The sequence below is a fragment of the Eublepharis macularius genome, chromosome 5 (assembly GCF_028583425.1).
Source record: "Eublepharis macularius isolate TG4126 chromosome 5, MPM_Emac_v1.0, whole genome shotgun sequence".
NCBI classification, from domain to species: Eukaryota; Metazoa; Chordata; class Lepidosauria; order Squamata; family Eublepharidae; genus Eublepharis; species Eublepharis macularius.
The window spans coordinates 49,828,058-49,840,133 of record NC_072794.1 but is presented as its reverse complement, the minus strand read 5'-3'; the positions used below and the strand labels follow the sequence as shown (position 1 = coordinate 49,840,133).

Below are 12,076 nucleotides of genomic sequence, written 5' to 3'. Positions count from 1 at the left end.
CGCTGAAGTCCCTCCATCACACTTTCACTCTACCTCAGAAGCTGTCAGCTGTCAGCAAGCAACAAGTAACAAATTTGGCGTGTTGTAAAATGGACCCGTTATTGGTCAGCTGTTGCCATGTGACACAGGATATGTTTCTGCATAGATTTGTAGAAACGTTGCAACGTTTTTTTTACATTTTTTTTAAAAAAAAAGAGGGGAAGGGAAAGGGTAGTGAGTGTAGCTTAGAAAACATGATTGGCCAATCAAATTAAGTTGATTCAAAGGGCGACAGAAAAGGGCAAGGGTGGGGAGAACATCGGATAAAGAATTCCGCATGATTAAAATCCCTAATCTGCTGCGCATGGACAAATAAGTCGGGGGAAAGCAGGATGGAAAAAAACCGGACAAAACGTGCAGTGACTTCAAATCTGCTGCTAGGATTGCCTTCCCACATGTGGAAACACAAGAAAAGATCGAGGTCATTTAGAAGCTGAAGCAGGGAAAACCATTCGTGCGGAATCACCCACAGTGATGGCAGGCAGGCTGGCTTGCCTGCCCGACATTATCCCCCCAAAAAACTACATCTACAACAGGATCACCCCCCCTCCCCTCCGTTTCTCTGGATAACATTTGTGAAAAGCTTTGATGAGTCTTTTAGCTTTTACATCTTTAGCTTGAACCCACTCATTTTGCCCCTGGTCAAAGTACTTCCATTTTATAAGGTAAAATAATTTTTATCTTCTCCATTTTGGGTCCAACACATCTTCCACTTCATGATGAGCTTGTCCATCCACCATGGTGGTGGGGGGACTCCAGATTTCAGGTGCCAGGTGTTTGCCTCTGGGGCTTTCTTCAACAAGCTGCAGTGGAAAACTGGGTGTATGTATCTTAAATTCTTTGGCAGGTCCAGTTTAACAGCCACCCTATTTATTATTTCAAGGATTTTATAAGGTCCGATGTATTTCCATCCCAACGTTTTGCTTGGTTGGTCTCCCTTGAGATTTTTTGTGGACACATAAACCTCATGTCCAGGTTTCAGATCCCGGGGGGGGGGGAGCATTTACGGTCTGCATTTTTTTTGTAATCCTGTTTGGTTTTTTTCAGGGATTTTGTTATTAGATCCCACTGTTCCATGATAGAGTTCCACCAAGTACTGAGATCCCCGCTCCTGGGCAGGGGTCTTTCTCAAATGGCAAAGGTTTGCCTTCAAAGCCCTGTGTGATCTTGAATGGGGTTGCTCCCATAGAGCTATAAACGCTATTGTTTTAACAATATTCTGCAAATGCTAGAAAATCAGTCCAATTATCTTTTTGATAATTAATGTAACACCTTAAAAATTGCTCCCAGACTTAATTAACCCTTTCGGATTGTCTGTCGGTCTCGGGAATACGCTGAACTCAACCCTTGAGACATATCTGTTACTTCCATCAGCTCCTGCCAAAACTTAGCAACAAATTGTGGGCCCCGATCCGATATTACTTTGTCAGGAAATGGAGTTTTACTACATGCTGCATGAACAATGTGGCCAACTTTTTGGCTGTTGGCAACTTAGAGCATGGAACGAAATGGACTTGTTTGGAAAATAAATCCACCACCACCCAAATCACTGTTTCCCCTTTGCTCGGCGGAAGGTTAGTGATGAAGTCCATGGATACTACAGACCAGGGTCGAGGTGGGGTTTTCAGAGGTTGTAGTAGTTCTGGAGGTTCCCCCCCTCTTTTTGCCCGTTAAACAGGTCTGACACGTGGACACATAATGCAATACATCCTTCCGCATTCCTGACCACCAAAACTGTCTTTGTATTAAGTGCAGTGTTTTTAAATAACCCAGATGCCCAGCCAACTTGGCATTATGACAGTGTTTCAATATCTCTCCCCGTAGTCCCGGCAGGATATACATTTTGTTATTCTTATATCAACAATCATTTTCTCCAAGTCCTCAGGCTGATTCCCCCCTCCTTTTCCAGTTCTGCCTTAATTTTCTCTTCCTATTCTGGGAAGGGAGAGGGGGGGAACGTGGTTCGCCTTTGCCGCTTGGTTCCTGGTAATCATGGCCCCTCCCAACTGTGCAGGGGAAAACATTGTGTCTAACACTTCTTCCCGCTGGCTGTTGTGTTGGGGAAGGCAGGACAGCGCATCTGCCAGAAAATTTGATTTCCCACGGAAATGTTTAAGTACAAGGTTGAATTGTGAGAAAACTCTGCCCATCACAGCTGCTTTGCTCTCAGTCTGCGAGGCTTTCACAACGCCTCCAGATTTCTATGATCAGTCCACACCTCCAGCCAGTTCCTCCACGTACTTAGGGCCAGTTTGACCACTGCTGCTTCCTTGTCCCATACCGCCCAATTCCTTTCTGCCTCTGAAAATGTTTTGGACACATAAGCACAGGGATGCATTTTCCCATCCTCCCCCTCCTGCAGGAGGACTCCTCCCATAGCGACATCGCTCGCATCCACCTGTATCACGAACGAGTGGCTCTTGTCAGGATGATGCAGTATAGGTTTGGAGGTGAAGCGAGTTTTTAGTTCCTCAAAGGCCATTTGGCACTCCTTAGACTAGGCTAGTTTGGTGCTCGGTTTCACTTTCCCAGCGCCCTTCCCCTTGTTTTTTAGTAAGTCTGTAAGCGGCAAGGCAACTTGAGCAAAATTTTTTTATGAAGGGTCGGTAGAAATTAGCAACCCCCAGGAATTACTGTAGCTGCCGCCGCGTTTTAGAGGCTTCCCGTCCGAGTACAGCTTCCATTTTGGTCGGATCCATTCCTAAGCCTCTCCCTGACACTCGGTACCCCAGGAAATCTGTCTCCTCTTTGTAAAACTCACACTTGGACAGTTTTACATACAATTTGTGTTGGTACAGGGTTTTTAGCACCTCCTGCGCCAATTTCACATAGGATTCATAATCCTCTGAATACACCATCATATCATCAAGATAAACAATCACTCCCTTATAAAGGTACTTGTGGAGAACTTTATTCATAAAATTCATGAACACCCTGGGGTCCCTTGCAATCCAAAAGGCATGACTCGATATTCAAATTGCCCCAGGGGGGTATTAAAAGTGGTCTTCCACTCGTCCCCCTCCTTTAGTCTTACTTGGAAATAGGCATCTTGGAGGTCCAGCTTTGTGAATATTTTCCCCTGAGCCGCTACCCCTAACAAGTCTCTGATCAACGGGATGGGGTTACCTGCCTGCCTGACAGGTAATGACAAATCATGTTTAAACATCTCTTGCCTTGAAAACCCTATAGAATTGCTGCAAGTCACCTGCAACTTCATTGCATGCACACACACAAAAAGTAGTAGGGTAATAAATATAAGCTGAACTTACCTTCAGTAATAACTGCTGGAGGATGAATCTATTGTGCTGCTTTTATTTATGTATCTGAATCTTTTCCTAGGGTAATGATGACATCTATATTTGTGGAAGGAATGCTTCAGATCATATTGAAGTTCAACATGCCTTCTCAACTGGGTATACTATTCCAAGTACTCAGTCTCTGGTACTAACAATGTCCTTCTCTGCTACTATTTTTAAAAACAGTATTTTAAGTATTATACAGAATATAGAAGGATGTGGTCATAGCCCTGCTCCCTGTTGGCTAACATGTTTCAAGAGTGAAGTATCACTTTTCACTGCATGCAGCTATTCAGAATCTTTCCCTTTTCTTGCTAACTTTTTAAAAAAGCAATTGCTGTGTGACCTCTAGTATTTTATACATGAGTTTGGTCCTCGAGTGAGTACAAAAAGGGAAATTACCCCTAAACTGGATTGTGGTGATGGATTTTTTTTTTCAGGGATAGCTGGCAGGAATCTAGTAGTGCATATATTTTCCGAAAATACTCTTGTGGATTTTCAAATATAAATTTTTTCACTGGAATTGTTCCTGCCAAAAGCACTTTCTTAGAGGGGGCCTTCAATTATTCTACATTCGACTGAAAATGCAAAGATAGTTCAAGGGCTGTAAATCATTTGAATTGATTGCCATTGATTATTATTGATCTTTATACCTATAAACTTATAACTGTAATATATTTTTTAAGGGGAAGGTGGAAATCCTGGCAACATCCTTTAACAATGGACTCATCAGATGTTCTTTCATTTCAAGAAATGCCATATTGACGCAGTCAGGAGCTGGTGGTGACAGTTTATATTATGTATTTTTGGCGCATGGGCCATCATCAGCTGGTAAGTTCTATGTCAAAGCTGGAAGGGGGGGTAGCATTTTCAATAGTAATTTGGTCTCTTGAAAACTAAAGGATAGCTGAAAGGGCTTAACTGTAGCAAATATTTTAGAGTAATAGAAAAACTTTTATTACCACAGTATGTACATGCTAAGTATTTACAGATAATGCCACTTGTTAAAATGTTTCATAGAAAAAACGAGCTGTTTAGATTCTGGACTGATTCATAACATTTTTATAATATATGGGTGAACATCTGAAATGTTCATACTTTATTTAGAATGTAGCTAGAGAGTGACCAGAAGCAAGGATATACGGGATTCCTCTAACTTTAGTAATTGTAGAAGAGGGGATTTCAACTGGTGCAGCTTAACTTGCATTGTAAAATATCTCTCTTCTATTCAACAATTAAAGCTAAAGATTCCTTCCCTCCTATTCTCTAGACACACAGTGCCACCCTAAGCAGAGTTACATCCTTCTACATCCACTGAATCCGTGAGTTTAGAAGGATATAACTCAATTTAGAATCTGTAGAAGTGAGCTGTGACTCACGAAAGCTCGTACCCTACTACAAATTTTGTTAGTCTTATAGGTGCTACTGGACTCTTGCTCTTTTCTACTGCTATAGACAGGCTAACATGGCTACCCATCTCAGTTGAGGATGTCATTGATGGTGGTAGATGTACTGACATTTTGCATAATCTGAGGTACAGCTTCATCCCTAGTGGAGGGGCACTGTGATTGCTAATTATTCTTCCTTTATTTTAAACATTTGAAGGGCAGATACTGAAGCATCAAAGGACACCCTTTGTCACTAAACAGAGGGTGAACATTTCAAGCTCTGAAACTCAAGGTGGCACTTGGTCTACACCCTTGATTATTAAGGCTCACGGTAAATGATTGTCTGAGAGCAAATTCGCTATATTGTTTCTTTCTAATTTTTAGATTTTGCACCATTGCTCCGAGAATGAAGAATTGTGTTTTTGCTGTTCAAGTTGACCTATTTGATCTGCAAGCTTTTCCATTATGAAGTAGTCCCATAAGTGGTCTTTCCAATTTGTGATTGCAGGCAAACTTTTTTGTTTCTATTTGGCTATTGATAGGAGGGTTAAGATAAGGTTGATTCTAATTCTTGGTATTGAAGGATCTGACAAAAGATTCAACAGTATAACCTCTAGTGTTTTAGGTACCACATAACCAGTAATAGCTTCTATTGTTTTGATTATATTATCCCAGAAGTGTTTATGTTTTTACAATACCACCAGCAGTGCATAAAGGTTCTTACTTCACCACATTGTTTCCAGCACTTAGGAGAGCATGTTTTGCATGTATGATGTAGTTTAATAGGTGTCAAATACCAGTGTGTAAGAATTTTAACTTTGCATTTTGATATTAATAATCATGGATGTAAAGTTATGTTAAGATCTTTTCCCAGTTATCCTCTGAAAGGTCACTGTTGCAATCTTTCTGCCAAATTCTTTGATAAGGAAGGATTTTGTTCTGCTGTTTCACTTCTAATAGGATGCGGTATATTTTAGATATCATATCTTTATGACAACCCATGTCTCAACTTATCAGTCTTTCAAAATCTGCAAGTGTTTTTTTTTAAGGATTTCTTTAACCCGTTGGCTATCTATAAGGTACTTTACTTGCAGATATTCATACCATGGAATTTGCGAGTTACAGTTCTTTTCCAAATGTGCTTTTGTAGTCAAATCCCTGATTGTTGTTTTGCCTCCACAAAGTAAATAAATTTGGGTTTTCTGCTGGCCTAAACCAGGGCTTTTTTCTGGGAAAAGAGGTGGTGGAACTCAGTGGGTTGCCCTCAGAGAAAATGGTCACATGGCTGGTGGCCCCGCCCCCTGATCTCCAGACAGAGGGGAGTTTAGATTGCCCTCCGCGCTGCATGGCACGGAGGTCAATCTAAACTCCCCACTGTCTGGAGATCAGGGGGCGGGGCCACCAGCCATGTGACCATTTTCAAGAGGTTCCAGAACTCCGTTCCCCCGTGTTCCCCCTGAAAAAAAGCCCTGACCTAAACCACTTTTGCCCCACAAAGGGTGAAACTAAGGAGGTGGACGGAACTAGTCTGGTCCTATTGATGTCCCAGATTTTAATATCACTATTGTGGAACTGGTTGATTGTAACAGATTATGCTCTTTCTATATTTTTGTTCCAAATGCTTTCCTGAAGGAATTTTCCTTCTGTATATAATAGTTATGTCTTTCCAATTGGTTTTTATAGCCTATATTAAATTTGCATGCAGGTTAAAAGACTGATGTGCTCACTCATACAGTTGAAAAGGTAATACCCCAAGATACAGTATATTGAAGAAAATCTGTTGGAATCACTGCAATATTTTAATAAATGAAATTTTCTCTCTTTTTGCTGGTTGTTTTTGAAGGGGCTCTCATGTTGGTTGCTTGGATGGCCACGGGCAGCATAGGAATGGTATTTGCTAGGTACTTGAAGTCCATAAAAAAACCTCTCCTTGGAAAAGATATTTGGTTTCAGGTACGTATATAAGTCAGTCTAATCTGTGATTGGACAGAGCGTACTGATGTTATGTCCAGAGAACAAGATTCACATAGATAAAAGATACCTCACAGAACCAGTTTCTGTTGGTGAAAGAATATCCGAGCTTTTGAACTGCACAGAGCCTGAACTAGTTGGTTGAATTTTTAATTAATTTATTACTGAACCTATATATCAATGCTCAACCAAAGCTTTCTGAGACAGCTAACGAAAATGTAAGTGAAAACAATTCATACATGAACAGTAATTTTTTAAAATAAAGCCAGCAATAAAAATCCACAGCTTTGATCACAAGTGTAGGCAAACCTTCTGCTTTTGGTTAATAATAGGATGACATTAAAAACAACCACCATAAATATCCTTTCTCAAACACAAATTAGCCTCATAGCAATACTTAGCATTTATATAGAATTTTGCAAGTGTTCATACAGAATTTTGCAAGTGTTCAAAGCATTTCATATGCCTTATTTTATAATCCTTTACAGTAGCCTTGTGGTCACTTTTATTAATCCTATAGGGCCAATCTGAGGACGAGGATGAGAAGATAGTAGTTTGCCTGAATGAGTTTGTGGCTGAGTCTTACTTACATGTGCTTTATATGAGTTCACCACAGGGACGTGTAGCCATACTGCAGTTGCACGAGCAGAGATCTGGCTTTGAGTGCCAAATAAAATGGTCTGGTGTACCTCTATTGGCTCACATGCCTGGAATTGCCTACCTTGGCATATTGTATAAAAATGACAAACAGCACCTCTAAATCTAAATTTTTCTGCTTTATGCTTCAATGGCATTACCCAGTGTAGCAGCAACATGCTATACTCCAGCATGTTATGCTGTGCATGAGATTTTTTTCTTTCTTTATGTAGGTGTGAAATTTATATCAGTCACACTTTTTCTAGTCAATGCATTGAAGCCTGTCTGTATAGTGATTACTCGTGAAGTAGATCTGCCTCCATAAATCCTTGTTGCCTTCATTTGGGTTTTTCACACTTCTGCCTGTAGATGGTGAAAGAGAATCAGTAATTTTGTTTAAGAAAATATCATTCCTGTGGCCTTGGGAGGGACAAAGAATGTCCATTCTGTGTGAAAGTGACATATCACCAAATAAACAAAAACAATTCTTCATGTTTTATTGTTGTCGTCTAATTTAACACTTTGATTTTTATTCTTTTAGATTCACTTTTGGGTGATGTTGCTAACTGTAGCTGTAACAATAATTGCTTTCATATTGGCATTTGTGGCAAGAAAAGGATGGAGTAGTGTAAGTTGTGTTTATTAAGAAAAATATGATATCTAATGCCCTGGTAGACAACTAATTTTGGAAACTGAGGATCTTGTTCAGTACTTTTTAAATGTACATAGTACTTTTTAAAAAGCTGTTGGAGTATCATTGAAGCAAGAGGGAGAAGGCCCCCCCACTTCCAGAAACGCTATGTTGGGGATCATGGGACTTGCATAGAAAAAAAATCCATATGGGACAGGGTTTCCAGTAAGAAGGAAAATGAGATGGGATTTCTCATCCGTCTTGTGCCTGTAGAAAAGCAGGTAGGATCCATCTTTTATGTTCAATTGTTTATATACAGGTGTATTGAGATAAGAAGAAATATATTCATGATGCTCAGAATTTAATAACATTCAATTTACATACCGCCCTTCAGGACAGGAATTCTTTTTTGCTTCAGCATATCAACTCTTTTCCCTTCTTTTTCTTCTTCTTATTTTGATTCTTTTTGTCTTGCAGAAATACGGACATTTGTCATTTGTTGAGACAGTCATGTTCGTCTAGGCTGTCTTTTACCACCTTGTTTTCATTTGAGGAGTGAATATGCCCCATTGGCAATGTTTACACTTATCCCTATGGCTCCTGACAGTAAAAAAAAATAGATGTGTGTAGTTTAGTTCAGAACTTGATCTTTCAGTGCTTCACATATGAGAGAAAAATGGATTTTTGCAGGGTGAAAGACTAAAGATTATTTCAGTTTTGAGGAACTGAAATGCATGCCACATCCTCTAATCTCAGTTACCTCAAACAGTATCTACTTTTTTGCAACTTTTTTATTTTGATATGAACAAAAACATTTACAATAAATTTGCAACGGTTAAGGAATTTCCCTTTTTCAGTTATGTAATTTTGCTTGTATTAACAAGACAGGCTTGTCATTTATACCATTTTCCTTCTTCCACAGGGTGCAGAAGCACATGCTGTTATTGGATGCATTGTTATGGTTCTATCTTTCTTTCAACCTTTGATAGCTTTTTTCCGCCCTTCTCCTCAAAGTAACTGGTTTGTATATCATACATCTCACAAGTATAGATTATGTGCATACATTACTGTTTTTGCTATATAAGCATTTTTAACTTGTTCAAAACTTTTCTGGAATGTATAGAGATATAGCAAACAATTCTTCCTCAGTTCTGATTTGTCATTTTCAGAAGGGCCAACCAACATTTGTAGAGATTGATTTTGAATAGAAACAACTATAGGCATGTGCTTTCCCCCCTGTTTCTATGTTCGTTTTAAAGGATCTGGTGGTTTTCGTACAGGGATAAGCTTGTGTAGTTGTCCTGTTGCTGTGGAGGCTGCTGAAACAGAGCAGTAACAATGGAGCTTCCATCTGGCAGATTTCCCCACAGTTTTCGTGCCTCATTTCCCTGGCAGCCGCCATCTCATTTCCCTCAGGTGTCCAGGCCACAGAGGCTTTTCCAGTTTTTTTTAAAAAATAGCAATTTAATATTCAAATGCAGATATATAACAAAAAGTAAGTATCCATCCCCTTTCATTGTGGCAATACGTCATTCCACTTATTATCTCTGAAATCAAAGGGAGTAGAGACATAACTTAAAAAATGAAAGCTGTAAATTCAGAAAACCTGATGCATGGATTGTTGTAACATTATATTCTATAATGATATTCAGTGGTCAATTTTTTTAAAAGCAAAAGATTCCCCAATGGTGGTGGGAAGAAATGGCCACTGTGGGGACTGAGGCAGAAAAATGGCTGACACGTGGTGGGAAAATCCAAACTTTCCCATCCATATCACAGCCAACCAGGCTTTACTGTGATATTTCCCAAAACTTGGCAGCAAAGTGCATTTGAAAAAGACTGGGAAAAAGTCAGGGAAACTTGATGCTCTGGGGAAGCAGGGACCTTGCTCCCCCACAACTTCCCAACAGCATTTTGTCTAGCACAGATGTATGGAAATAGCAGAAGCAGAACCAATTGGGCCTGACTAACACCATATCTATCTAGCACACTTTTATCTGTCCTTTTCTCATAAGGATCTCAGGGTAGCGTACATTGTTCTCCTTTAGGTAAACCAGATAAAACCACAGAGTTTCAGACCAAACTTTAAGCAAACCAAGTAAAATCCTAGGCTTATTGCTCCAGTGCTTTGGGTTTGCACTGCAAGTGATGTTGCGGTGCCAGAGCAACACTAATCTACATGTCCCCACCCCCAAAAAGCACCCATTGGTTGCCAGCACTGGTCTGGCAATCCTGTTTTTCTTGCTTGCATTTTGTTCTCACAATACCCTTATGAAGTAGGTTCAGCCAAGAGAGAGTAACTGGCCCAAGGTCACCCAGTGAGCTTTATGGTTGAGTAGAAATTTGAACTTGGATTTCCTCTGTCATAATCCAACACTCTAACCACTACACCAGTTGCATACCTTCAGTAAATTATGTCTATGCAAGTTTTAACAAGCGATTACAAAATTTATGGCTGTTTCTGCAGGTTAGACAAAGTAGTGCTGATGATTTTGAAGTCAACCTTTTGTGTAACACCTTGAGGGCAGTGCATAGTAACCACATACTTTCCCTATAATTGAATAAAAACAATTTGGAGGAACAGTCCAGCTGGATAAATCACGTTCATACCAGAATGCTTCTTTGGTAGCATGCCTGTGTTGGTTTCGACGCAGCTCTGTGAGGCTCACTTTGCCCTCTCAGGAGGACTGTGCTCTGCAGGCATTAAGTGTTTTCTTATCAAAGAATCTTGCATCTTTCACAAACTGAGCAAGATAACGGAGGGTGGCTTCCCTGTAGTGTGACCTACCCATTGGGAAGTGTGTGCAAATAACATATCCAACAGGGGTAGGGCTGCATGAGTGGCTTTTCCAAGCAGCATCCTCCCTCCCAGTGACTCACTGCATGGCCTATGAGATGCCAGATCAGGAGGAAGAACTCTGATACTTTAGTCCCTGTGCTTACACACCTGTGTATAATCATCACTGTATGCCAGAGATCTGCATACATTGTCACAGAGAGTCCCCTCAACTCACGCAAGACTAGCACAGTGCATGGGCTTGGGTCTAGTTCTCTTCCCCTAGCTTCTTGAGTCCAATCCTGTGGGAAACAGAATGTCTGAAACCTTCATATCCCTACACCATCCTTCTGAAATACACATTTATGGTGACAGAGGAGCTGATCCATACATCACTGGATGCTGTGCCATAGCAGTCATTTGCCTCCTCAATTATCCTGTTCACACAGGAAAATCCAGTCGCAAATAGCTGCTGTAGCGTATCCATAGTGGAATATCCCACAAGGTGTAAATGCAGCTTTTGTCATCTGCAGCTGCCCACATAGCTGTTTGCATTCTGCTCTCTGTCTTGGAACTCTGGCTTCTGGACTAAACCCCCTTGAAGGAGGAGCCTATCAAGAATCACTGGGGAGTGCCCTGGGCTTGTGAATCTGCAGGCTGTTCCACCACCTCCCTTGCTTCCCTAAGGAATGTATTCAGACTTGAGATAGTTTGGGGAGCTGCTATTTGCCCCATTCAGGACAATTATGTATACCCTGCAGTGGGGCCAATAGTGATTCCCTGGGACTGTTTCATTTCAGAAACACAACACAAGATGGAAGCCTTAAGACCCCTCTCTTACTGTGTGCTGTGGTCTGTATCAGAATGGGGTCTGCATGCACCTGGAAAGCAAATTCTGAGCATAGATCTCCTTGTGCATGCTTAATCCAAAGTACCAGGCATGGGGTGGGAACTGGCGCTCAGAATGCAGGAATTGAGCTGTCCTTTGTTTGCCCTGGTATACTACGGCGTGTGTGAAGAATCAGACAGTCTGTGTCCTGGTTATACTGGTTTTCTATTGTATACACATTACTAGTGAAAAGAAGGACCCGTTGCCCTAGATACTCACTGTAACCAAGAGAAAGCAGCTGGTTTATGTATCTAATACCTTTAAACTATAAATGGTAGGATACATATTGAGACATTTGTGAGTCTGATTAAACTTTCTTATATAATTAATTAGAGATTGAAACTGATTATAGGACTTGTAGGACTGTAATTACCACATGTACTGTTATGAGTTCGTCCAGGTCTTCTAACATAAATTGTACTAATCAGATGCAGAGTGGCAGTTTGACAT

At 40.6% G+C, this 12,076-nt stretch overlaps 1 protein-coding gene across 1 annotated transcript in view; it reads left to right on the top strand.

Annotated features, from left to right (window-relative positions):
* The window catches only part of LOC129329677 (putative ferric-chelate reductase 1), a 39,867-nt gene that overhangs the window by 19,040 nt on the left and 8,751 nt on the right, over positions 1-12,076 (top strand). Inside the window, exons 7-12 of the mRNA XM_054979218.1 lie at positions 3,379-3,480; positions 4,022-4,166; positions 4,941-5,054; positions 6,567-6,676; positions 7,872-7,958; positions 8,884-8,981. Of these exons, the coding sequence (XP_054835193.1) occupies positions 3,379-3,480; positions 4,022-4,166; positions 4,941-5,054; positions 6,567-6,676; positions 7,872-7,958; positions 8,884-8,981 (656 nt within the window). The remainder of the gene's footprint in view (positions 1-3,378; positions 3,481-4,021; positions 4,167-4,940; positions 5,055-6,566; positions 6,677-7,871; positions 7,959-8,883; positions 8,982-12,076) is intronic.